Below are 27,249 nucleotides of genomic sequence, written 5' to 3'. Positions count from 1 at the left end.
ATCATGCTTTCTCCTCAGTACAATTTGGCTCTAATTGAGAACGTCAAGAAACTGAATTTTTGAGGATATATGGAGGAGAGGAGAGATGTGCTTCTGTATTACTGACACCAAATAACTCTCCAAGGTGCTGGCTGTGGAGCATTGTGTTACCTTGAGACACATATTAAAACAACACAACAACAAAGTACTTCATCATAAGGACCAAATCAGCAATAAATCATTAGGTGCAGGAGTAATATTCACTCCTCTCAAGTAGCTATGTAGTCACAGTCTCATATTTTTAGAGCTGTATCTTGAGTAGTAACTTTGTTCCTACCCAGAGATGAATGCTGGTACCTGAGATGGAGATAGAATTGGGATGGACTGCCCACAGCAAGCTGTTGGCTTGTAAACTCCTCGTGCATTATATGTAGATTAAATCCCCCCACGGCACCCCACTCCAGTACTCTTGCCTGGGAAATCCCATGGACGGAGGCGCCTGGTAGGCAGCAGTCCATGGGGTCGCAAAGAGTCCGCCATGGCTGAGCGACTTCACTTTCACTTTTCACTTTCCTGCACTGAAGAAGGAAATGGCAACCCACTCCAATATTCTTGCCTGGAGAATCCCAGGGACAGGGGAGCCTAGTGGGCTACCATCTATGGGATCACACAGAGTCGGACACGACTGAAGCGACTTAGCAGCAGCAGCAGCAGCATCTTACAAAGTTGAGTTTCCTGGGTGGCACAGTGGTAAAGGACCTGCCTGGCAATCCGAAAGATGAGGGTTCAATCACTGGGTCAGGAAGATTCCCTGAAGAAGGAAATGGCAACCCACTCCAGTGTTCTTGCCTGGGAAAGCTCGTGGACAGATGAGCCTGGCAGGCTACAGTTCAAGGGGTCACAAAAGAGCTGGATATGACTCAGCAACTAAACAACAACAACATCCTACAAGAGGAAATAGAATCCATCAAGAGCTCCCATTCTCACATGCCACCCTCCTAAAGTTGCCCACAATCCCAGCCATCCTCTCAAAGGAAAGAGTGGAACTCCTCTGCCTTGACTCCAATTAACTGCCTCCTCCAGGTCTCACCCCCAAAATCATTGAGGAAGTTGTAGTGACCCATAGGGATGACATCTAAGATGGTGATGCAGTGCTGAAGGATATACCCATGCGTGCGTGCATGCGAAGTCACTTCTGTGAGACACTACAGATTGTAGTCCACCAGGCTCCTCTGTCCATGGGATTCTCCAGACAAGAATACTGGAGTGGGTTGCCATGCCCTCCTCCAGGGCATCTTCTCAACCCAGGGATAGAACCCATGTCTCTTATATCTCCTGCATTGCCTGGCAGGTTCTTTACCACCAGCACAAGCTGGGAAGCCAACTATACCCATACAGTGGAATGTTTTATTCAGCTGTAAACAGGAATGAAAATCTGGCACATGCTACAGAATGGATGAAACTTGAATACACTTCACTGGGTAAAATGTCAGACATAAAAAGATAATATATAATTCCTCTCAAATGAGATTCCCAGAGTAATCAGATTCAGAGACAGAAAGCAGGATGGTGGCTGCCAGGGGCCGGGGAGGCGGGAGATGTGGGGAGTTGGTGTTTGTTCTCTCTACTCCTGCTCTGTTTCAGGTTTCCCATTTCTCAGAAAATTTTAGAATATACTCCCTGAGCTGTGTAGTCAACACCTGCAGCATTCACCCCAGATTCTCCTATGCTGTAACAGAGGAGTCTTCATGTTGGGATGGGTCATAAGTTATGTGACATTTACGTGGAGCCCAAGGGTTTATCAGATGCTTGAGCTTTGAGGAGGCCAGCTTGGGGACCAGCCTCTCCCACGGTGGGCTACAGAAACTGTAGGGGCAAGATGCTTCCTGCTGCGTGAAAAGGGTAACTTTTGAAAAAAAAAAAATCCTTTACTGCTCTCGGATCAAACCATTCCTTTGCTTAAAACTCTCTGATGACTTCATCTCTGGCTCAGATTAGAAGCCAAAATCTTTACAATAGCCTTCAAGGCCCTGCCTCTCAGATGCCTCCTCTGGTCCCCAGGACTCACTTCTGCCAGTCACACCAGGCTCTTCCCAACTCCTTAATCCCCGAGCATGCTTCCATGCCTTGGCCTTTGCATTTGGCCTCCCTTTGCCTGGAACATTCCTTCCATAGGAATCCACATGGCTTTCTTGCTAGTGTTGCCTCCTCAAATACACCTTCCTTGACCACCATACTTTTTAAATATTTATTTATTCATATAGGCTGCTTTGGGTCTTAGTTGCCTCAAGCAGGATCTTTCCTTGCAGTGCATAGACTCTCTAGTGATGGCACATGGGCTTAGTTGCACTGCAGCAGGTGGATAGAACCTGCACCCCCTGCCTTGCAAGGCAGATTCTTAACCACTGGACCACCAGGCAAATCCCTGACTGTCATATGTAAAGTTCAGCAGTCCTCCTCTGGCCCTTGGTGGAACCCTCCCCTGCCTTCTGGCCTCCATAGTGACCCTCACCGTCCACAGACAGTATGGTTTACTTATGTATTAAGTATGAATGGTTCCTCCCTGATGGAGGTCAGAGATATTTGAATTTTAGAACAGTGTGTGGTGTGTTGTACACACTCAGTGAATATTTGAATAAATTACTAAATAAAAGAATGAACTAGTGTTTGCTTCCTAGAATGGTTAGAAGTCATGTTGCTGCACAAAAAGCTTTCTCTTTAGAATAGAATTATAAATGGAATCTGTACAGGTCCACAGTAATTCCAGAATTCTGTGACAATCAGGGTATGTTAATGCAGATTACTGACAATAGTAATAATGCCAAAATCATTAGACCTTCAAGTGAACCATAATACAAAATAAATCCAACTTTCCCAGGAAACCCACATGCTCTGGGAAATTAATGGAATCAAGTCTCCTTATCAACTGCAGCTCTCCAATGATACAAACTCTGAAGTTTGGCATTTTCCTTTGTAATAATGTCAGGAGAGGACGGGAAACTTTGCATCATTACAAGTCATCACCACTGCAGTTTTTAACCCTTGTCACCTGCCCAACTCTACACTGACAGAGAGATCATTTATGCCTCTCCAGTGGGGGCTTCCCTGGTGGCTCAGTGGTAAAGAGTTCTCCTACTAATGCAGGAGACTTGGGAAATAAGGGTTTGATCTCTGGGGACAGAAAGATCCCCTGGAGAAGGAAATGGTAACCTACTCCAGTATTCTTACCTGAGAAATCCCATGGACAGAGGAACCTGGCTACAGTCCATGGGGTCACAAGAGTCAGACACAACTGAGCGACTAAACAACAAACCCCAATAGTACATGGAATATGCTTCAGAGAAACCTGAGGCTCAGAAGTCATCTTCCCAAATTTATTCTGCCATGTGATTCAAACTTAGGTTTTCTGAATCTACCATCCAAAGCCTTCCCATCACACTACACTGCCTCCAAAGATAATAAAATCTCACCATTTGGGATTTGTTTTTGCTGACCCTGCACTAGATTTGAAATGACCAAGCCTCTACAACAACTTTCTACCTGTATTACTAAAACACTGACTACAGCGATGAAACTTTTCCACAGCAGAAGGAAATGATATTTCAAAGGCTCTTATCTTTTCCAATTCATGTTTTGAAGATCATCTTGGCTTATCACTGGGGAAAATCTCTAAGTAATAAAAGAAACGCAATGAAAAAGAAAGGCAATGTATCATAAAATGTGCTTTGCATCTTGATAGCAATGTGATTTATTTATTACTGATGATAAATGTGAGAATAAATTGTTTTTGTGGAATTCATGAATAAGACAGTTTTGGTAAAGTGAAGTCTTGCTTCTAGCACTCAGCCGGTTGAATACTTTGTTGAAAAGTAGAGTAAGGACCTTGGGGCAGTTTTGCAAATATAATTAGGTTTGCAGCTTATTAAAGTGTAGATTCAAACTTCCCCAATATATAATATATTTTGAATAATAATACAGATGCCAGGAGACTCTCTGAATGAGACTGGGGAAAAAGTGATAATCTTTTTTTTTAGTGTGCATCAGAGGAGAAAAAATTATCTATCTTAGAACAGTCATGGTAACTTAATCTATTCCATTTCTCCCCAAGATAAACTATATCCAAAATGAGCCCAGTTAATTCTAACTGAAAGGAATAGGTTGGTATATTCCTTTCCCACCTTAGGTAGTGCTCAGTTATACATATGTATCACATTGTTTTGTATCTTAATTAACAACATCCTTAGTTTGAGTGATGACTGGCAGCCATAATTTAATTAGGAGAATCTCAGCATCCCCTGACAACTAATAATAATCTGAATTTGAACTCTATTATATGTCTGCTTCAATTTGGTATGGAGATTCCTGGCCAATTAAGAGCAAAAAGTAAAATCTGTATGTGTGTGTATCTGTGTGTACACGCATGCTAAATTGTTTCAGTCATGTCCAACTCTTTGCGACCCCATGGACTACAGCCTGCCAAGCTCCTCTGTCCATGGGATTTCCCAGGCAAGAATACTGGAGTGGGTTGCCATGCCCTCCTCCAGGGGATCCTCCCGACCCAGGGATTGAATTCTTATGTCTACTGCACTGGCAGCCTGGTTCTTTACTACTAGCACCACCTGGGAAACCCAAAGCCTATATATTTGAAACCTACAAAGTGAGGGTGTAAGGAGTGCAGGAAAGGAGAGGAAGGTAGAGACCTACTGGGATAGTGTTTTGCAGATCATGCTAAGATTTTTTTAGAAGAATTTTCTCTTTTTGTGAGTGGAAAGGTACTGAAGAATTTTAAGCAAGGAAGGATGGGATGCTGTTTGCATTTTCCTTTAAATTGGTTTACCTGCCTTGTGGGGAAGCAGGGGAGCAAGATGGTAGCAGAGACTCCAGTCATGAGGCTGGGAAAGTGGGCCACATGGGAGAGAGGAGGAGGGAAAAGCAGTGAAGGCGAAGAAAGCAAGGAAGAATCAAGATCTGTACGAGAAGTGGAATGAACTAGATGCGGTAATGGGTTGAATGTTGCTAAAGGAGAAGGAAGTTTCAAAGACAAGTTCATGGCTCCTGACCTTGACCAAGTCATGGTGCCTTGACTTACAACAAGGAGTGGATGTTTTATTTAACAAATAGGATAAGTGGATTTGAAGTAAAGATTAACTTTGCTCTTGGATATTATATTTGAGATGTCTGGGAAACACCCAGGAAGAGATAATAAGTTAGATCTACAGTCAGAGAAGTGAGCAGGAACTGGGAAGAAAGCTTTGATGCAGGGATAAATTTTGGGGAGGGGGGTTATCAACAGAGAAGGGAATGGTTACCCACTCCTGTGTTCTTGCCTGGAGAATCCCATGGACAGAGGAGCCTGGCAGGCTGCAGTCCCTGGGTTGCAGACTCAGACACGATTGAGCGACCAATACTTTCACTTCACCTATCGATATACAGATGCTTCAAAGTCATAGGATTAGGTGAGATTGCCAAGGGAAAGAGTCTTAGGATGAAAAGGGAATGAGACTCTGAGAAAGGATATTTAGAGGCTGGTACAGGAGGAGGATCCACAGGGAAGCTCATCTAAGTTACACCTCTGCTGCGATTCTTTGGGCAGATGTGTATTCCATCCCTCCCTAGGTGCTGGGCACGCCAGCATGCACTAGAACTAATGGCTGACCTCATGAGGCTGGCATTGCAGCCAGGGAGATGGCCAGGGAAGGAAAGCACTATGATCCAGTGCTGTATGTGTAATGACATATGTGCAATACACAAATGTAACACACAAGCACGTGCTGGCAGAGCTGTAGCATTCAGGATATGCAAGGTACAATGGTGTCGTCATTCTGGTTAGGGTAGGAAAAGCAGTCAGAGAGGCCTTTACAGACAAGCTCTGTAGCTGGGTGTTACAGGATGAATAGGAGTTCTTCAGACCAACAGGGCAGGGAAGGGTTTTCATTGCAGAGGGAACAGCAAAATCAAGAAAGGGATGAGTCAGCACTGCTCTCGGGCAGTGGAGAGGACTCTGGTGTGGCTGCAAAGCCGGCCATTGAGATGGGGGAGGAAGTCGGGGGAGGAGCCTGGTTACCATGCAGTTCCACACTTGATGGAAAGTTGTTCAAGGGGATCTTTAGAATCTGAATAGTTGCTAGCAGGGCACAGGAAGTCAGTAAATGTTGATTTAATGAACGTGTGATCAGATTTACATTTCACAAAACCCCGCTTGTGGCAGCAGAGAGAGAGAACATGGGCCTAAGGAGACAGTGGAGCAAGAAGACCACAGAGCCAGCTGAGCCTTTGCTTGGAGCAATGACAGAGAGACAGGAAGGTGGACAGAGGGTCAGGGAGAGGGGACAGGGCTGTGGAAGAGCTGCAGGCAGCCCTAGTGCTATCATTATCCTACCTACAGACAAAAGAAAACCAAAAGCTTTAGAACCGCCAAGATTTAAAGAAACTTTGATTCACCAAATGTTTGCTGAAGACCTACCATGAACCAGAGACAGGACTTGTTGGGGGATACCAGTGAACACAATGCATCAGGTGTGCACGGAGCTTCCCTATAGCAAAGAAGTAGAACCAATCGTCTTTGCTGGGCTTCCTGGGTGGCTCAGTGGTGAATCTGCCTGCCAGTGCAGGAGCTGTAAGAGACTCAGGCTTGATTTCTGGGTCAGGAAGATTCACTGGAGAAGGCAATGGCAATCCACCCCAATATTCTTGCCTGGGAAATCCCATGGACAGAGGAGCCTGGTGGGCTACAGTCCATGCAGTCACAAAATACCCAGACATGACTTAGCAACTAAATAACAACATACCTAGTGGTAAGAGGAGAAGAGTTGCACGTAGGTGTAGAAGCTGGGGTAGTATTCTTTATTTTTTTGGTTTTATATTTGACAGGAAAGGACAAAATAGCATCACATTGCCTCAGTTTCCCCAACTCAATCCTCAAGACCAAACTGCTTGAGACACTTTGCATGAATCCAGAGATCCAGGCACAGGGACCTGTCTGTTTGGTTCTGGCACTCTATTCTCAACCATTAAGGAAAAGTCCCAAACTCAAAAAGACCATCTTTAAAATCCCAAGGGCTATAGGCTCAAACAGAACCTCATTGTTATAGGACATGTGACTGCTTTACAAAGAGCCTCATTTCTATTCTCATTCAGCCCTCCCGAGACTCCGTTCCTTAGTGAGGATGATCAGGTGTTGGGAAGGTAAAGCAATTGAGCCAAGCCTTGAATCCATCTCGATGACCTGGATTCAAGGGCACTTGTCACCTCCACATGGGTAAGGTCAGGTTTACAACTGGGTTTCGGTTGTTAATTGTGATCACATCACCTCCTGGTTCTTCAGCCTCCTGTGAGTTCTTTGTCATGATTTGTGCTCCACAGGTATTCATAAATCACGTAGATTTGGGGTTAACCAGTCATCACTGCATCAGTCCCTGTTTCCAGCTCCCTGGCTGTTGTGGGGATATTGGAAGGCAGAAGAACGGGGTACTGAAAATAGAAAGGTCTCAGACAGAAACCACTTCAGACCAACAGTGTTTATTCCGAGTTACAGATTTCATGGGGAGGTAGAATGACTTCTGGAGTCGGGGTTGGAGGTGGGAAGCAACTGCAGCTCTGGTTGATCTGGGCTAAGTAAGCAAGGACATCCAGCCTGCCCTTTCACCTCCAGAGTTCTTTTCTCACCCAACTCCATGCATAGTCCAGCAGAGAAGGCAAAAATAAATAGCAGTAATAATAATTCCTCCAATTGCCTGCCTTGTGTGCGTCTCTGTTTCCACAGACACTCAAAGGAGTTGGATTCCAACACACACCAAAACCCATAAGCCTATGGTAATATGCAGACCAAGCGTTTTACATCCAGGAAGGGAGATAGACAAGAAATAACCTCAGGGAAAGCAGAGCTAAGGATGAACTCAGAGAAGGATTCTGTACAAAAATATATTGTATTTAAAAAAGAAATTCAGGTACTTCTGTCTTTGCCACCATCCCTCCTCAGGGCTGTGTCTTCTGACTCACACACTGTGACTGTTTTAAAGTCAAGGATTGCAGGGATTAAACGTAGCTTTTTCTTGACGCCATTACAGTCACACATTCCCAGATGAACTCGTCCTCCTCTTCTGAATGGGCATTAGAGTCAGCCTATGTGATCCCCATTAAGGTGGAGATGGAGAAGCTGGTTCACTTTCTTTTCTTCATGAATCCTGATTAACACAAAATAAAAGATTGCAGCAGAATAAAATGTTACATTTAAGCAGTTTAGAGTAAGGAAGGACTTGAAATGATTTTTGTGGCCAACCATAATGAGGTTTTAGAATTACTCTCAAAGGGGACATATATCCTCATATCCTTCCATCAAAATCCATGTCTCCTGACTCCTGTTACATATTTCACAGTAGGCATCCCTTCTGTTCATCTCATTAGGGCCAGTGAAATCGCAGAAACCGTGCTAATGCTAGAGTCAGAACCCTGTTATCAGAGATTTGACTGCTATTCTACTTGGATGATAACAGCCCAAAGACTTGCATATGCCTTTTTCTCCTATATCTAATTTTATAAAGTAGAAGCATCTTAGTGCTTTGCTTTTTAGATTGAGCAAATTGTATCGCTGCAATAAGAATTCCCACCACAACAAAGAAACCCTCAGGCGCATCGAAAGACTGCAGGGTTGAAACACTGCAGACCATTGCTGGTGTTTGAGAGACTAAATAACTCTCTCCCATTGTATAACCTGACAATTTGCAGAGAATGCCTCCATGCTCCCTAATTTGATCCTACTGGCGGTGCTACAATGTAGGGAAACATTAACCATGTCTTATAGAAAGATCACAGAGGTGAAGTCATTTGCCTCCATTCTCACAGCTAGTGATGGGAAAGCCAGGACTAGAATTTTAAAGTGCAGAAGCAGAAGTTGAGGTGTATCTGGCCTCCTATTGCTGTGAGCCCTCCAGGCCTGGGGTAACATAGAAAAGGAAGAGGCCAGCATAGACATGTCAGAATATGATTCCCACGGAGCTCTGATCCTAGCCTTACTCAGAGAAGGATATCATCACAAAGATTACATAAATTGGCACCAACCCTGTACCAAACCCTCTTCATCAACTCCCTTCAATCCTCTTCCAACCCATATAATATTACAAAAGGTAGAGGGGTGTGGCTGGGGACAGGAGGGAAGCCAGTAGCAGGGCTGAGGTCTCTGATGTTTATCAATCAGGGGCCCTAGCCTCCTTCATTGGAGAAGGCAATGGCATCCCACTCCAGTACTTTGCCTGGAAAATTCCATGGATGGAGGAGCCTGGTAGGCTGCAGTCCATGGGGTAGCTAAGAGTCGGACAGGACTGAGCAACTTCACTTTCATTTTTCACTTTCACGCATTGGAGAAGGAAATGGCAACCCACTCCAGTGTTCTTGCCTGGAGAATCCCAGGGACGGGGGAGCCTGGTGGGCTGCCGTCTATGGGGTCACACAGAGTCGGACACGACTGAAGTGACTTAGCAGCAGCAACAGCCTCCTTCATATCCCACTCCAGTGTTCTTGCCTGGAGAATCCCAGGGACAGGGGAGCCTGGTGGGCTGGTGTCTCTGGGGTCGCACAGAGTCAGACATGACTGAAGCGACTTAGCAGCAACAGCAGCAGCAGCAGCAGCCTCCTTCATATTCTGTGCCGCAGAATATAAATAAAGCCATTTGAATTCCAGAAATTCCCCACTATTCCAGACTTCCAGACTTCAATAACATTTTAGATCTGTGTTTCTTCCCAAGATCTGGCCATTCATAAAGCAAAAAGCCTACATCATATAGATTTTATCCATCAAATGGGGAAAGTTAAGTACCTAGTAAGAAGACACTAAAACTGCAGCCTGAACAGGTGTCCCTGCAGAGTCAAGGCCTTTATAGAATCACAAAGCCACTAAGCTTCATGTAAATTCCTTTCGGGGAGACAAAAGAAAATACAGTTTAGTTTTTGCCTTTGAAAGAGCTGACAATTCTTTGATTCTTCAGCTTCTGTGTGGTTAATTTTAGACTGCTAATATTAACATCCCCTCACTGATTATTCTTAATTAAACTTACTCCTGAGTCACTGTTAAATGCCAAAATGTCTGTATCCTCAGAATATTTTTCCAGAAGGCTTTGGCTTGTAGGAGCCTGTAAAAATATTCTCCACTCCCACTCCTATAGTTTGCGCCTCATGTACATGGACATTGCCACCCACCCTCTACCGCCTGGCATCCCACTAATCCTGGGTGCAATCTAGGAAAGACAGCTGTCAAGAGATTGGAAAGAAAGTGCACGTGGGATTGCGTCTTGGTTTATACACACAAACCTTGTGTATTTCCTCATTGTGAAGTAGTCATGTGTTTTTACGGTACCTCCACCACCATCAGCACCATCTTCCCATCACCATCTGCAGGAGTGAGCCTAGATAACATGAAGAATACATTCTTCTTCCACCATTTGTTCAAGGATGAGCTGAGCATCTTAACTGATCCAAATCTGTAGGACTCTTTCTTTTCAGTAGTTGAAAAGGAAGAGTAAGCCCTTCTCATTGACAATGTGGTATATGGATGTGAGACCTGGGCCTGCTGCAACCATTTTGTGACAGTGAGTAAAGTGGGCTTGAGTGAACAAAGTTAAGAGAATTGTGGAGAAATCAAGCTGGAGCCCTGACCAAACTCTGCTGACTTATTGCTAGACGTTTCATTGATAAGCAAATAATTTCCCATATGATTTAGTTCATTGTAAGATAGGTTGTCTGTTATTTGAAACCAAAAGCATCTTAACTGAGGTTTTAATTACACAATCATATTTCTTAACCCCTGACTGAAGTGTTCCAAAATTGGTTACATTTATAGAGCCAGATAGTCCAAAAGAGAAAAGTACAGTTGGTCGACCCTTACCAAGGTGGGTTTGAACTGCCAGGATCCACTTATACATGAATATTTTTCAATAGTAAATATTACAGTACTGTATGGTCCTTGATGGGTTGAATCATGGATGTAGAGGACGCTCAGATACTGGCGGGCTGACGATAAATTATATGTGGATTAACCCCCAAGTTATTCAAGGGTGATCTGTTAATTCAAAATTTCCTCCAGGAAAGGAACTCGAAGACCTAAACCACCCAACATCATACAGAGTCACCACATTCATTTAACAGAGAAAATAAGGAAGGGAAAAAGGCAGGTCCAGGGTCTGGGCCTTTGCAGGCTCTTGGATCCCACAGGGGCAATGACAAGGCCCAGCCGCCTCACTCTCTGCTTTCCCTCCCACTGCTGGCGTTCCTTCTCCACAGGCTGGTTGTCATTCTGCCAGTTTGCCTTAAGTCTTCACAGTATCAGCCACCACTGCCATGCAAGGAGCTTTTTATCAGGCCGAGCTTACTTCAAAGTTCTTGTTCCTTAGAAATTTTCGGATTCAATAGAACAAGTCACAAGTGATGATAGCTATACAGTTCTGATGTCATACATTGCTCACAGACACAATAAACAAGTCTGGACAATTATTGACAAAGTAATCCTTCTAAGATATTGAATAACCCTTGACAAAATTCAACCCTAGCTCTCCATGCTCTTGTATACACAGATAATCATTGCCTTTATCATTTCTTCAAGTCCTTAAAGGATAGAAATAACCAAATATACTACCTTAAAACAGCAAACACTAAATCATGAAAGGATCAAAAAAATCATAAAAGGATCAGATGAGATAAAACATATAAAACATCCAGAAAAAAACTCAAAAACTATTGGGTATCATTGTAATTTATTGTTTGGATTAAAAGTAAATACATTAAACATTGCAATTGAAAAAGCTCTCTGCAGATTATTCAACTTGGGCAATTATTGTATGCCTAATTATTTTTCATACAACAGACAATTCCATATTCACACTATATTCAGATAGCTCCAGTATGAGTTTAAATAGGTTCTAGACATCTTTGGGCTCCAAAATCACTGCAGATGGTGACTGCAGCCATGAAATTAAAAGACGCTTACTCCTTGGAAGAAAAGTTATGACCAACCTAGATAACATATTGAAAAGCAGAGACATTACTTTGCCAACAAAGATCCGTCTAGTCAAGGCTATGGTTTTTCCAGTGGTCATGTATGGATGTGAGAGTTGGACTGTGAAGAAGGCTGAGCGCCAAAGAATTAATGCTTTTGAACTGTGGTGTTGGAGAAGACTCTTGAGAGTCCCTTGGACTGCAAGGAGATCCAACCAGTCCATTCTGAAGGAGATCAGCCCTGGGATTTCTTTGGAAGGAATGATGCTAAAGCTGAAACTCCAGTACTTTGGCCACCTCATATGAAGAGTTGACTCATTGGAAAAAACTCTGATGCTGGGAGGGATTGGGGACAGGAGGAGAAAGGGACGACAGAGGCTGAGATGGCTGGATGGCATCACTGACTCAATGGACGTGAGTCTGAGTGAACTCCAGGAGTTGGTGATGGACAGGGAGGCCTGGCGTGCTGCGATTCAAGGGGTCACAAAGAGTCGGACATGACTGAGCGACTGAACTGAACTGAGACATCTTTATCAACATCCCCTGAAATTTTAGGCAGAGAAGATAAAGGAATGTATAGGTAGTCTTTTGCAGCTACTTTAGTCTCTGCATGAAAAAATTCAAGACTTGCACTTCTGATGTTCTTCTAACTTTGTTGAGATATAATTGACATGTTAAATTTGTGTAAGTTTAAGGCATACAATATGATAATGTGAAATGTTTACCATGATAGAACTAGTTAAACACATCCCTTACCTCATAAATTACAATTTTGTTGTTGTTGTTATGGGAAGGACATTAAAGTTCTATTCTGTCAGTAACTTCCAAGTATACAGTACGAAATTATTAACTAGAGTCAACTAGAGCTGTGCACTAGATTCCCAGATCTCATTCATCTTAAACTGAAAGCTTATACACTTTGTCTTGCATCTCCCATGCCCCCCACCCCTCAGCCCTTGGCAACAACCATTCTACTTGCTATTTCTATGAGTTTGGCTTTTTTAGTTTCCATTCACAAGTGAGGTCATATAGTACTTGTCTTTCCCTGTCTGGCTTATTTCACTTAGTGTGATGCTCTCTGGGTCAATTCACGTTGTGGCAAATGGCAAGATTTCCTTCTTTCTTAGGGCTGAATACTATTCCATTGCATCTTCATACCACATTTTCTTTGTCCATTCATCCAGCACCGGACACTTGGGTTATTTCCACATCTTGGCTATTGTGAATGATGCTGCAATGAACTTAGGAGTTTGCCCTCTCGATCCCACGTTCTGTATTAATTGTATATCCACAAAGCAGTAAACACACTCACCTCCAAAGACATAAAGACCAATCCCTTTCCACAATATGAGAATGCTTCCCAGTTAAAAAAAGTCCCCAAACAAAATCAACATCATAAAAAGACCAAAAAACCCAAAACCTCCAAATTTCCAAACTAAGGAATACATTTGGCAAGAATGTAAACAGATCTTGCTTTGTTTTTCCCGTTTCATTGACTATATCCCCCAGTTCGGTTCCCAGTGATTTCAATCAATTCTTGTTTTTGATTAACAAATTAAAGGCTAATTTAGAAAACCGGCTGATAGATAGCTTGCAAGGGAAATTTTCCACAGCTTTCTGTAACTGCTTCATCCCTGTAGTGCACCAGAAGGAAAAAATACTTCTGCATGTCAAATTTCCATTAAGTGTTCTTCAAATCTCTTGTAGAACTAAAGCCTCATTAAAAGCCAGTGCCCATGTTTTGCTGACCAGCAGGGCAGACATAGATTGGCTCCCTCAGTACCTACTACAGCCTCTGCTTGTGTGTCTTTCTGGCCAGCAAAGGCTACAAAAACCTAAGCTCCCTTGGTTCCAGATGTGATTTAGGTTGCATTTGACCCTGACTCAGATTGAGAGCTGAGGTGTGTGGAGAGAGACACTGTGATAACAAAGCAGCGTTGTATGGATGAGGTGTGTCTTGTGGCAGAGTAGCAGGGCTGTTCTCTCCCCAGCTCTCTTGCCTCATATGATTTCTACTGAACTCTCAAATCCTAAGGTTACAAACAGAATGAAGGAATAACTAGGGAAAGAGAAAGTCTGGCCAACAGCTTCTGGGAAATCCAAATCCTGTTTACAACATTTTACTATTCTCTAAACATTCTTTGCCCTAGTTAGGAGAAATGAGTATCAGGGTTTTAAATACTAACCATATGTTGTGTGTGTGCATGCGTGTGCACATGCCTGTGCTCAGTTGCTCAGTCGTGTCCGACTCTTTGTGACTGCCTGTGTCAGGCTCCTCCGTCCGTGGGATTTTTCAGGCAAGAATACTGGAGCAAGTTGCCACTTCCTACCACAGAGGATCTTCCCAATCCAGAGATGGAACCTGCGTCTCTTGCAACTCCTGCATTGACAGGTGTATTCTTTACTATTGAGCCACCTGGGAAGCCCCAACCATACATTAATGTATCCTAAATTTGTGTTCCTGACCTCAGCTTCCTGCCAAACCCCAAATTCATATAATCCAACTGACTCAGCACCTTATCCAAGGCCTGATAGGATCTCAAATATAGCATGTCCAGAAAGAAAAAGGAGCTTGATCTTTCCACCAAACCTGCCTCCGGCCTTCTCGGTCTCAGCTAATGGCCAAAATGTAGTGGTCATCTGTGATTGTTCTCTAACTCTGCTTTGGTTATGTATAAACTCGGCAGTGAATTCTATGGTCTCTACCTCTAGTCTAACCTGGATCTAGCCTCTCTCTCCCCCTTCGTAAGCCAATTCTGTCCTTCTTGTTTAGTCACTAAGTCATCTCTGACTCTTTGCGAACCCATGGACTGCAGCACACCAGGTTTTCCTGTCCATTGAGTCAGTGATGCCATCCAACCATCTCCTCCTCTGTCATCCCCTTCTCCTCCTGCCGTCAATCTTTTTTAGCATCAGGGTCTTTTCCAAAGAGTCAGCTCTTTGCATCAGGCAGCCAAAGTATTGGAGCTGCAGCTTCAGCATCAGTCCTTCCAATGAGTATTCAGGTTTGCATTCCTTTAGGATTGACTAGTTTGATGTCCTTGCTGTCTAAAGGACTCTTAAGAGTCTTTTTCAGCACCACGGTTCAAAAGCATCAGTATTCTTTGGTGTGCAGCCTTCTTTATGGTGCAACCATTGCATCTGTACATGACTACTGGAAAAACCATTGCTTTGACTATACAGACCTTGTCTGCAAAGTGATGTCTCTGCTTTTTAATACACAACGTTTGTCATAGCTCTTTTTCCAAGGAGCAGGAGTCTTTTAATTTCATGGCTACAGCCACCTTGGGACCTGCATGGGTAGATACCTGTTGAATGAATGGTTTGTTCTCTGTTGTGGTAACAGTTTTCTCTGATTGTGTCCTATTCTTCAATATCACAAGAAGGACTTGCCAAATAATTATTTGACAATAATATACAAAATTCCTTGAGATATAATAAAGATAATAGTTTACTGTAAAATAATATTTACTGTAAGAAAAAAAGAACTCCATGGTAGGGTTACATTTCATTGCTTTTTCCCTTTCTGACCTGTGCTAATAAGAGAACAGGAAATTTTCAAACCACACAATAGAAGCCAATTTCAGAAATTTAAAAGCAGTTTACAAAAAGCCAATTTCAATTCAGCAAATATTTCTTGATCAGCCATTACATATGAGATGTCAGGGTAGGCATTCAACCTCTTGAGAAATTGTCTGCTACAAAGTGAAGTACAAGAGTAAGGCTTTTGAAGATTATGTTTTTCTTTTCTCTCTTGTGAAAATAACTGTAGCAACAACAACAAAAAAAAAGGTCGTCACTTCTGCCTAAAGTTGATCCAAGAGTGAAGTCTAAATCTTCATGTTCTAGGCAAACTGCCACAGGGAGCTTCTTCATGTTCTGAGTACTTTATATTGCAACTATAAACTATGACCAAAGAAGGGAGACTCCATTTAGCTCTCTTGAGTATTCTCTGCCAAGTTGCCTCTTATTTATTGCTTTTTAATGAAATTTTTCATGTGCATCAAAACACAATCTTTCAACAAGGGAAATACAGCTCAGAGACCTCTCTAATATAGAATCTGCATGTGAACATTAATTTTCTTAGATGGAATTACTTAATAGATTTCTTTGTCCTTGAGCATGAGGAGGTTTTTTGATGTTGTTGTTCCATAAGTGAACATCCTATTATTCATTCTTCCACAAGATACAAGCTTTCAGAAAATTCAGCAAATATTTTAAACTGTCCTATTTTTCTTGCAAATGCAAGATGAGTCTTAGCTATTGAGTAATCTCCCCTTTTGAAAGCACACACAGTTTTTTTAAGCTGCCATCAAAATTAAAGGGGTGTTTTAGAGAATAGTATTCAGGGAGGAAAGAAAGAATATCAATATGTGTTTCCCACATGTGAAATATGTTGTTTACTATTGTGTGTATGTTAAGTCTCTTCAGTTGTGTCTGATTCTATGTGACTGTCTGTACTGTAGCCCACCAGGCTCCTCTGTCCATAGGGATTCTCCAGGCAAGAATACTGGAGTGGGATGCCATGCCCTCCTCCAGGGGATGTTCCCACACGGATCAAACCCAAGTCATATGTCTCCTGCATTGGCAGATGGGCTCTTTACCACTAGCACCACCTGTTTACAGTTCAGTTCACCTGCTCAGTGCGACCCCATGGACTGTAGCACACCAGGTCTCCCTGTCCATCACCAACCCCTGGAGCCTAGTCAAACTCATGTCCATCACGTCGGAAATGCCATCCAACCATTTCATCCTCTGTTGTCCCCTTCTTCTCCTGTCTTCAATCTTTCCCAGCATCAGGGTCTTTTCTAATAAGTCAGTTCTTCACATCAGGTGGCCAATGTATTGGAGTTTCAGCTTCAGCATCAGTCCTTCCAATGAATATTCAGGACCAATTTCCTTTAGGATGGACTGGTTGGATCTCCTTGCAGTCCAAGTGACTCTCAAGAGTCTTCTCCAACACCACAGTTCAAAAGCATCAATTCTTCAGTGCTTAGCTTTCTTTACAGTCCAACTCTCACATCTATACATGACTACATAGCTTTGACTAGATGGACCTTTGTTGGTAAAGTCAAGTCTCTGCTTTTTAATATCCTGTCTAGGTTGGTCATAGCTTCTTCCAGGGAACAAGTGTCTTTGAATTTCATGGCTGCAGTCACCATCTGCAGTGATTTTGGAGCCCAAAAAAATAAAGTCTGTCACTGTTGACATTGTTTCGCCATCTATTTTTCATGAAGTGATGGGACCAGATGCCATGATCTTAGTTTTCTGAATGTTGAGTTTTAAGCCAAGTTTTTCACTCTCCTCTTTCACCTTCATCAAGAGGCTCTTTTGTTCTTCTTCACTTTCTGCCATAAGGGTGGTGTCTTCTGTATATCTGAGGTTATTGATATTTCTCCCAGCAATCTTGATTCCAGCTTGTGCTTTATCCAGCCCAGTGTTTCTCATGATGTACTCTGCATATAAGTTAAATAAGCAGGGTGACAATACACAGTCGTGACATACTCCTTTCCCTATTTGGAACCCATCTGTTTTTCCATGTCCAGTTCTAACTATTTCTTCCTGACCTGCGTACAGATTTCTCAAGAAGCAGGTCAGGTGGTCTGATAGTCCCATCTCTTGAAGAATTTTCCACAGTTTGTGGTGATCCACACAGTCAAAGGCTTTGGCATAGTCAGTAAAGGAAAAGTAGGTGTTTTTCTGGAGCTCTCTTGCTTTTTCGATGATCCAGCAGATGTTGGCAATTTGATCTCTGGTTCCTCTGCCTTTTCTAAATCCAGCCTGAACATCTGGAAGTTCATGGTTCACATACTGTTGAAGCCTAGCTTGGAGAATTGTGAGCATTACTTTGCTAGCGTGTGAGATGAATGTTTACTGTTAAATAAACATTAAATTTAATTATTCTATTGGTTTTCCTTATGTAATTCTTAAAAATAGCTGAAATAAGTAAAATCACTGTTATTGTGCAGCATGCTTTTGGTTACAAGCAGATGACGAACTGGCCTACAGAATAAAGGAAAATGTTACACTATAAATTTTACACTATGTAACAGGAAGTCCAGAGGCAGGACAAGCTTGAAAGTTGGTTTATTCTGTAAGGTCATTAAAGACCTGGGTTCTTTCTGTGTCTCCATCCAATGGTCCAAAGAATCTGCTTCACCCCAAAGTTCACTCTCTTCTTAATTATGCTGCCATGGCATATAAACACATTGTTTATATTCAACAACAGAGTGGATCTTATTTTTCCTTAAACCTTGAAATATCAATCCTTGCCTTAAACCTGATTGAGTCCATTTACAGCACGTGGCCATCTCCAGACCTCCAGACTAACAAAAGCTGCCAGGGATATCCAAGCTCTAATCGGCTGACAGACTCATTCCTGATATGGGGATGGGGTGTTTATCTGAGCAAGTCAGTTCTGTTAGGGTTTAAGGAGGGGAAATAGATTTAGGAGGGGTAATCAAAAGCATCCACTACATTCATCTTATCTAATACCTTGTGAAGGGCAACATTAGAAATCCTTTTCCACATCTGGTAAATTGTCTTTATTAAAAAACTGAACATGGGTAGCTTGTACCAATAAAGAATCCATTACTACAAGACCATCTGTGAAATTTTCCCTCTTCATTTTATGTAAATCATGGTTGTAGAAAATAATGAGACTATCCATATGTGTGTTTCAGATGCCAAAGAGCTACCTGAGAAGAGAGGAAATAGTCCCAAACAGAGAAACTGATCAATGATTAGATTCAAATACATGTGAAAATGCTAAGAAATAAAAACACTACCAATAACCAAAGAAAGTTAAAATATACACGACTAAATCATGGGTTGCTTCTGATATTTACAGTGAAACGTACTTGGAAAAGCAACTGATTTCAGCCCTTTAAGTTTTAAAGGGTGACAAAAATATTTTTCTGTAGAGGTAATAATACTATGCACTGATGGAGAAGGCAATGGCACCCCACTCCAGTACTCTTGCCTGGAAAACCCCATGGATGGAGGAGCCTGGTGGGCTGCATGGGGTCACCAAGAGTCGGGCACGACTGAGCGACTTCACTTTCACTTTTCACTTTCATGCATTGAAGAAGGAAATGGCAACCCACTCCAGTGTTCTTGCCTGGAGAATCCCAGGGACAGAGGAGCCTAGTGGGCTGCCATCTATGGGGTCGCGCAGAGTCGGACACGACTGAAGCGACTTAGCAGCAGCAGCAGCAGCAATGCACTGAAAGGCTGTGATAAGTTAGGTGTTTCTCAGACAGGTGTTTCTCGCCAGGGCAATGAGTATAAGCCCATCATGGTAGGAACTATTGTATCCATAGCACCCACCACTGTGCCTGGCATATAATATAACTTTTAAAAAGTGTGGTCAAATGAAATTTCACAACCACAGTTGTAAAAGATACATGGACCCCAGTGTCACTGCAGCACTATTTACAATAGCCAGGATGTGGAAGCAACCTAGATGTCCATCAACAGACGAGTGGGTAAAGAAGTTGTGGTATATACATATACAATGGAATATTACTCAGCCATAAAAAGAAACAAATTTGAGTCGGTCCTATTGAGGTGGATGAACCTAGAGTCTGTTATACAAAGTGAAGTAAGTCAGAAAGAGAAAAACAAGTATCATATATTAATACATATATATGGAAGCTAGAAAAATGGTACTGATGAACCTGTTTGCAGGTCAGCAATAGAGATGCAGACATAGAGAACAGACTTGTAGACACAGTGGGGGAAGGAGAGGGTGGGACGAATCAAGAAAGTAACATTGGAACATATACCTTACCACATATCCTTGAAATGGATGGCCAATGAGAATTTGCTGTATGTCACAGGGAGCTCAGCCTGGCACTCTGTGGAAACCTAGAGGGGTGGGAGGGAGGTTCAAGACGGAGAGGACATATGAATACCCATGGCTGATTCATGCTGATGTAAGGCAGAAACCGGCACAACATTGTAAAGAAATTATCCTCCAATTAAAAGTAAACAAATTTTGTTAATAAAAAAGAAAAATTCTCACAAAAAACTTATGTGACAATATTTTAGTGTTGCCCCAATTAAAGATCAGGTATCGTTGGCTCTAAATGTTTATACAGCTTGGTCAAGTGGAGCAGCCCAGATTGGAATCCAACCTTATTCTTTTTTCTTCCCTGAATGAGAGGGAACTGGATCAGAGAAGATAAATTCAGTGACTTAGAGACAGGAATGAAAAACTGAAGTACTGGAATTTGTGTTCTTAATACTGGTGCGTTTGTTAGGTTTAGAAAAGACATGTTCCAGATACATCAGATGATAGAAGTTTATCATGCTTGCTAAGTCACTCAGTCATGCCCAACTCTTTGCAACCCTATGGACTATAGCCCACCAGGCTCCTCTGTCCATGGGATTCTCCAGGCAAGAAACTAGAGTGGGTGGCCCTGCTGTCCTCCAGGGGATCTGCCCGACCAGGGATTGAACCTGTGTCTCTTATGTCTCCTGCATACTTGACTTCCTGAAACTTTCCTGTTTGTGGTCCTGAATTTTTGTTTTGCTGGTTTTGTTTAGTTGCTAAGTCATGTCTGAGTCTTTGCAACCCCATGGATTGCAGCACACACAGGCTCTCCTGCCCTTCACTATCTCCCAGAGTTTGCTCAAACTCATGTCCATTGAATTGGTGATGCTATCTAACCATCTCATCCCCTGCCGCTCCCTTCTTTTTTTGCCTTCGGTCTTTCCCAGCATCAGAGTCTTTTCCAATGAGAAGCTCTTTGTCAGATGGCCAGAGTATTGGAACTTCAGCTTCAGCATCCGTCCTTCCAGTGAATATTCAGGGTTGATTTCCTTTAGGATTGATCTTGCAGTCCAAGAATTATTGTTTACCACTTCGAAAAGAACTAGCTAACAGATCTAGGGAGAATACGCTTTCTGTTTGGTAAAAACAAATGGGGCACTTGGGTGGCACTTGTCTTACATGCTGAATAAAAAGCTGTTGGGTTTTGGTTACTGGCTAGTTACCAATATAATTTATGAGCTTACAAAAAAGTATGACATTTCATGGACTTCGCGAAATCACTTTCCTTATTCTCTGTTCTTTGATAAGTAATCAAATGGTAATAAACACATTTCTCAAGTCACACCTGAAAATTTCTACAAGCTGAGATGAAGTGGACTTCTTGTGATAAAAATGATAAAACTGGGTTTGAACAATCACTTTCAGGGTTAATAATCCCAGGGGTGGTCCCCTTTTATCCTGTACTCACAGGGAAGGAACCAATTGCCAGGTTGAATTATCCATCATCTTAAAAAAAAACTTCCCATGGCTGTAAAACAGCTACAGATTGCTTTCTTTGCACTCTTGAGGAGCTGACAGGGCCCCAGATGGAGGTGTTTTTCAGCAACCTCTCAAGCGATCCATCCCTCAAAAAACAACCATATCATCCATTGGAGTTGTTCTTTGCCAAGAATTATGTTGGGTCAGGTGGGAGGGGCCAGGATATGACGAACCCAGAAAACACAAAGCTCAGAGAAATGTGTAATAGAAATGAAAAAAAAAAAGAATGAAAGAAGAGGTGTAATTGCATTTAAATTCTGAAGGTCATATTTGAAGTGTTTTTTTTTTTTACAGTGATTTTTTTTTTTTCCTTTCCTTCTACTTTTTTATTCTTTCCAGGAAAATGGACTTTATGACACAGGTAGCAAAAGGTTGTTTTGTGTGATGTTTTTGAGGAATACAAAAGCCAAAGCTACAAAGCCATATTGAGTAGCAGTGTGTACAACATATTAAATTATCATTCAGCAAGCCAGGGGTCTTTTAACTCATAGGCCTAAGGAAGGTATAACAGGGTCATTTGAAAGCATAAAGCAAAAATTATGGGAAATGGACACACAGCCTTAAAGAATGACTGTCCAACAAATCCAAAGTCTCCCTTGGGCTCTGATGTCCTCCATATTAATCTTCACCTAGTCTTTGAGACTGCAAGTCATCTAAGTGGTAAAGCCATGGAAAAGCTCATACATTCCATCCTTATTCTGGTACAACTTTGAGGCTGGAGAGAGAAGCTGAGGCTGAACTGCTAGAGTTTCTGTTTTGTGCTTTGTATATGTGGTATTGATAACATTCTGTTTTGTCTGCAGTCATTGTAAAATGCCATTGAAGATGATGGAAAATACTCATTCCTCTTACACTCCATTTTTCCTCACATTTCCTCTGGAAGCCAATTATTCTCAATGATCTCCTTTATACCAATCTGCTAATAAATATTTAATAAGTTTCTACTCCTTGAAAAACTCATTGAACAGTTGTGGGGTTTTTTACTATGATAAATAATTTTCTTATTGAAGCGTAGTTGATTTACAGGGTGTTAGTTTCAGGTGTACAGCACAGTCATTCAGTTATACATGTATAGTTGTGATTATTATATACTAGAGTTGTGCTTCTCAAGCTCATCATGACAAAATTAGAAAGTGATAATACGTGTCTGGCACACCTGGGGGAAAAGTACCACTGCAGAGAGCTCTCTGGTGGAAAGCATGACACCTCTAGTCTTTTTAGGCAATTCAGAATCTGTGTAGACTATTCAGATGTAATTTTAATTGTGGAAAATTTTTAATGGCTGTAAAAATTGATTTTAAGTTTTTATCACTTTCAAAATGTTGCATAACCATAAAGGAAAATAATATGAAAATAAAAATATATATACACATATATATATAACTGAATGACAGCTGTATACCAGAAACCAACACAACATTGTAAATCAACTATACTTCAATAAAAATAAATTTTAAAAATAAAAATTAAATAACAAAAATTTTATAGCCATCGGGATTTAATGGCCACAAACAATGAGGGCAGGGGGTTTCCTCCAGTTTGGTCTCACATACCAGTTGGTAAGCTGTATACTCGAGAAATAAGATGTCCCTTAGTGATGGGTCTATCTTTATGTTCTCAAGGTGGGAAGAATCCAAACCAGAAATGTTCCACTGTGTATGGATGTCATGGGTCCTCTTATCAAAAGTCACATTCCTTTGCAGCATAAAGTTGAAAATTTTAAGTCGGCTTTTTTGCTTTTTTTTTTCCTGTTACCGGGAATTTTCCTTCTGAGTGTCTGCTCTGAGATATCATGGAATTTCTTGTCCTGTGGCCACTGTTACCGTTTTTTTGACCTTTCTCTGCTTGAGTGTGAACTTGTAGTCTTCAAAAACTGATGAAAAAAATTAATAGTTTTAAGACAGAGGGGAAAAAACGATCAAAACTACCATAGCGTGCCACGAATGCAATAAAATTCCTATAGGCCAGTCTAAAATTTTCTGTTTTTTCTAAATGCAAAGGCAGTTTTTAAAAAAATATAGAAATGGCTGTATCTTTATTTTTGAAGGGCATACCTCACCATTTCTTTCCCTTTATTATAGCGATAAGGTGATAAGACTTACTCCCAATACAGAAGAGGAAGCATTTGTACTGAAGAAAATATGCCACCAGCTGAAGGTAAGCAAGTGTCCACTCAACTTGTCATTATGCTCATATGTGTTTACAAGGCTTTGCTGACTGAGGTTGAATCACTGGACTTCAATAGCCATGGGAAGAAAATGCTAAGAGATAACCTGGAAGTGCCTTGAACGTATAGTTAAGGTTACTCCAAATTGTATATATCTGACCAGTTTTCTATTTACCAGTCTATTTTCCATCTCCCTTAGTAGATAGAATGTAAGCTTCATGAGAGAGCTTGTCTATTTTTGTTTGTTTCTTTGTTCTCAATGAGTGTCTTGAACATTAGAAGCTCAGTAAGGTTTTCTTAACGAATGAGTGAATTTAGTTAGTAATTTTCCAGAGCTTCACTTCTCCTCCTTGAAATCTTTCTGCTGATCATCTAGACACTTTCCTTCTAATTAAAACTTCAAGCAGACATGAGCGGAGGAAAATAAGCTAGAAACTCAAGTTAATTAATTTTGCTATGTTTCAGTGAGTCTGATAAGAGGATTCTGTTGGCAAAGGTTGAATGACTTTGATTATTCAATCTTTGATGAATTCTATGGATTTTAGAGTTAGAGGATTTCTCATCTCACTATTACTATATATAATTGAGTGCTAACTTTAGCTAAAAGGTTATGATGAGAAATGGGGTTGACGGTCTCTTTTCCGTGCCTACCAAGCACAGAAGCATCCCATAAAGTTTGTGGTGCTCTAGCTTCATTTTAATGGAAAGCAAAGCAGATTTACCAGTGGGGCTCATTAACCTCAGTGTGGGATAGACAAACAAGTGTCCTAAGACTGGCATACAGCTCTACCTGGAGATGGTGTTAGGGGGATGACAGAGGAAGGATAAATTCGGTAGCTTCCGGAGATATGTATATTTATCAGACTTTTGGTCTTTTGTTGTTGGTTTGATGTTTCTCTTTGCCATCTCCCCTTCAGATACTGACTTTATTTGCAAAGGAAGTTTATTTGAACTTTTATTGCTTGCTTGCTTCCTCCTCCACCATGGTCCCTACACAGGCAGTGCCAATTTAAGTCGGGGTCTTATGACAGGGGCTCATGAATGAGGATGCAGGAGTTTATGCCAAACTCTGGTGATTTTCTCCAGTACCAGCGAGGCTGAGCTTGCCAGGCGTTTGCTAAACCTCCTCTCCCCTTCGAAGGAATCTCTGATTCTAGGAACTGGCATTGAGCTACCTCTGGTCACATATGCTCACCAACCCCATTATAGATTTTTTAGCAGTGATACCTGAACACTCTCTGAACAGTACCCCAGGGACTCAAAAGTCGCAGTGAAACAAAGCAAGCTTCAAGTAGAAGCTTCTGTCTCCATTGATGTTGTGTGGTAGACATATCACTGGAAAAGAGCCCCCTTTACATCTTAGTGTGCAGTATTTCAGGGAACAAATATTCTGAACCAAAAATTGTTCATCAAAGGACTTTCCCCCCATTCTGTGAATATGTTTACCTGGTAGGCCTTATAGAGTTATGAAAATGAAATTGCATAGTTCTATATGTGATAAGCACTTACCACTATCAAAAGCAATAACATTATATCAGTGGGAACTGTGGGAATTCCTTATAAACTCTTCAGTCATTGTAGATGAAACCAAAAGATGCTAAGCGTAGACAAGATGGTAGACCCTGATAACAGCACATTTACATCGTGACTTTTGGTACTTAAGAAAAACACAAATCATATACAGAAAAAAATGTTCCTGTATATTGTTTTCATTAGGTCCTTAAGGAAAGGGAATAAACCAGGGAAGGAAATGATTTGGATGTGAAGGGGCTTAGAAGACAACTGAGAGAAGGGGAAGGGACTGGTGAGGAAAGAGGGGAGCAGAGTGAAGGGGAGGGAGTTGGAGTTAATATTTCAAGTGTTGATGATACTCTGAGTCCACATCACAATTACATCCGGCCCCTCACGGTCACCATGTGATGGTCACAGTGCTAAGTGCTTTCCAGAATTGCTTCAATTCAGCAACACAATGAATTGGGCATTGTTATTACTGCTGTGTTATGACCAACCTAGATAGCATATTAAAAAGCAGAGACATTACTTGGCCAACAAAGGTCTGTCTAGTCAAAGCTATGGTTTTTCCACTGGTCATGTATGGATGTGAGAGTTGGACCATAAAGAAGCCTGAGCACTGAAGAATTGGTGCTTTTGAACTGTGTGTTGGAGAAGACTCTTGAGAGTCCCTTGGACTGCAAGGAGATCCAACCAGTCAATCCTGAGCGGTTTAAAGGAAATCAATCTTGAATATTCATTGAAAGAACTGATGATGAAGCTGAAGCTCCAATACTTTGGCCACCTGATGCAAAGAACTGACTCACTGGAAAAGACCCTGATGCTGGGAGAGATTAGAAGGAGAAGGGGATGACAGAGGATGAGATGGTTGGATGGCATCACTAACTCGATGGACACGGGTTTGAGCAGGCTCCAGGAGTTGGTGATGGACATGAAAGCCTGGCGTGCTGCAGTCCATGGGGTCGCAAAGAGTCAGAATGACTGAGCAACTGAAGTGGACAGACAGAGAAATGGGGAGAGACAGATAGAGGTTGAGGAACTTGCCCAGGTCACAGTGCAGAACTAGAATACACATCTAGGCAGTGCCGAACCTTCTAGAGCCCAGGTCAGCCCACCTCCTGACTCTAGTCTATGTTCTCTGGTCCTAGTCACAGTGGAGAGGATTAAAGCTGAGTCTGCAGGACGGTGGAGCCTGGTCTCAGAATGTGATCAATATCATGCTCTTACCTACTGTATTCCTTGAGTCAGGAGGTCACCAAGACCACCTCCAGTTTCAGTGATTGCTGGAGGACTCTTACAGCTCAGCCTATAAATTGTTTTATTGGGCTGAAGTTTGAGGCCCTGAGCTTAAATAAATTTCTATCCAAAAGTGTCATGTTAACTTGATGTAATTTTTAAATTCATGTGATTTCATCCCGTGATCCTCTTGCACTGCTGAAAATGGCAATTCTGGCCAGGCAGAGAAAGCAGCCTGCAGAGAAGAAAGAATGTGACAGTCTGCCATCCAATGCCCTGTGGAGCTGGCGGGACAGAATTGGGGCCATTGTTAACAGCTCTTCAGCGCACCCTGTGCACTGCCTCCATGGGGAGAGAGGGAGGAGAGTTTGCCAGAGGCTTTCAGTTGCCTTCTTTCCCTGCGGCATAGTGTGCCAGGCAGAATCCTACGGTGGCCCCACAACTTCTACCCCATGGTGTACACATCCTGCATAATCCCTCCTCTGAGTGTGTGTGTGTGGAGAGGCGCAGGGGCGGGGGGGCCATCAATATGATAAGATAGTCATTTTCTTGATATATAATGTAATGCGCCTGAAGGGAGAGTACCAGGGTGGGCCTGACCTAATCAGGCAAGCCTCTTAAAAGCAGAGCGTTCACAGCTGTTCACAGACGAAGAAGTCAGAGAAGCGCTCCCACTGGCCTAGATCAAGCTGCTGTGTTGTGAACCACACACGGGAGCCATGGGATAAGGAGAGTGGCCACTAGGGTATAAGAGCCGTCCCCAGTGATAGGCAGCAAGGTGATGGAGATGTCAGTCCTACACGCATTAAGAATTCTGCCACAAGCAAACAAGCTTGGAAAACGACCCTGAGGTCCAGATGAAACTCCAGCCCAGCTTGCACCTTGATCTTTGCTTGGTGAAATCTTGAAGAAAAAAATCCAGCCAGCTGCATCTGGACTTCCAACCTATAGAATTGTAAGATGATAAATGGGGATTGCTTTAAGCTGAGCTTGTGGTCATTTGTTCTGCAGCAATAGAAACGAATAAGCGCAGTAAGATAACATTTCTACATCTTGG

General features: G+C 42.1%; 1 protein-coding gene across 1 annotated transcript in view; it reads left to right on the top strand.

Moving 5' to 3' along the window:
* The window catches only part of CPA6 (carboxypeptidase A6), a 300,719-nt gene that overhangs the window by 108,874 nt on the left and 164,596 nt on the right, over positions 1 to 27,249 (top strand). The window contains exon 2 of the mRNA XM_052651924.1: positions 23,359 to 23,434. Coding sequence (XP_052507884.1) covers positions 23,359 to 23,434 — 76 coding nt within the window. The remainder of the gene's footprint in view (positions 1 to 23,358; positions 23,435 to 27,249) is intronic.

This window comes from Budorcas taxicolor, chromosome 14, assembly GCF_023091745.1.
Source record: "Budorcas taxicolor isolate Tak-1 chromosome 14, Takin1.1, whole genome shotgun sequence".
NCBI lineage: Eukaryota > Metazoa > Chordata > Mammalia > Artiodactyla > Bovidae > Budorcas > Budorcas taxicolor.
The sequence above is the reverse complement of the archived record's forward strand: the minus strand, read 5'-3'. Positions and strand labels throughout refer to the sequence as shown.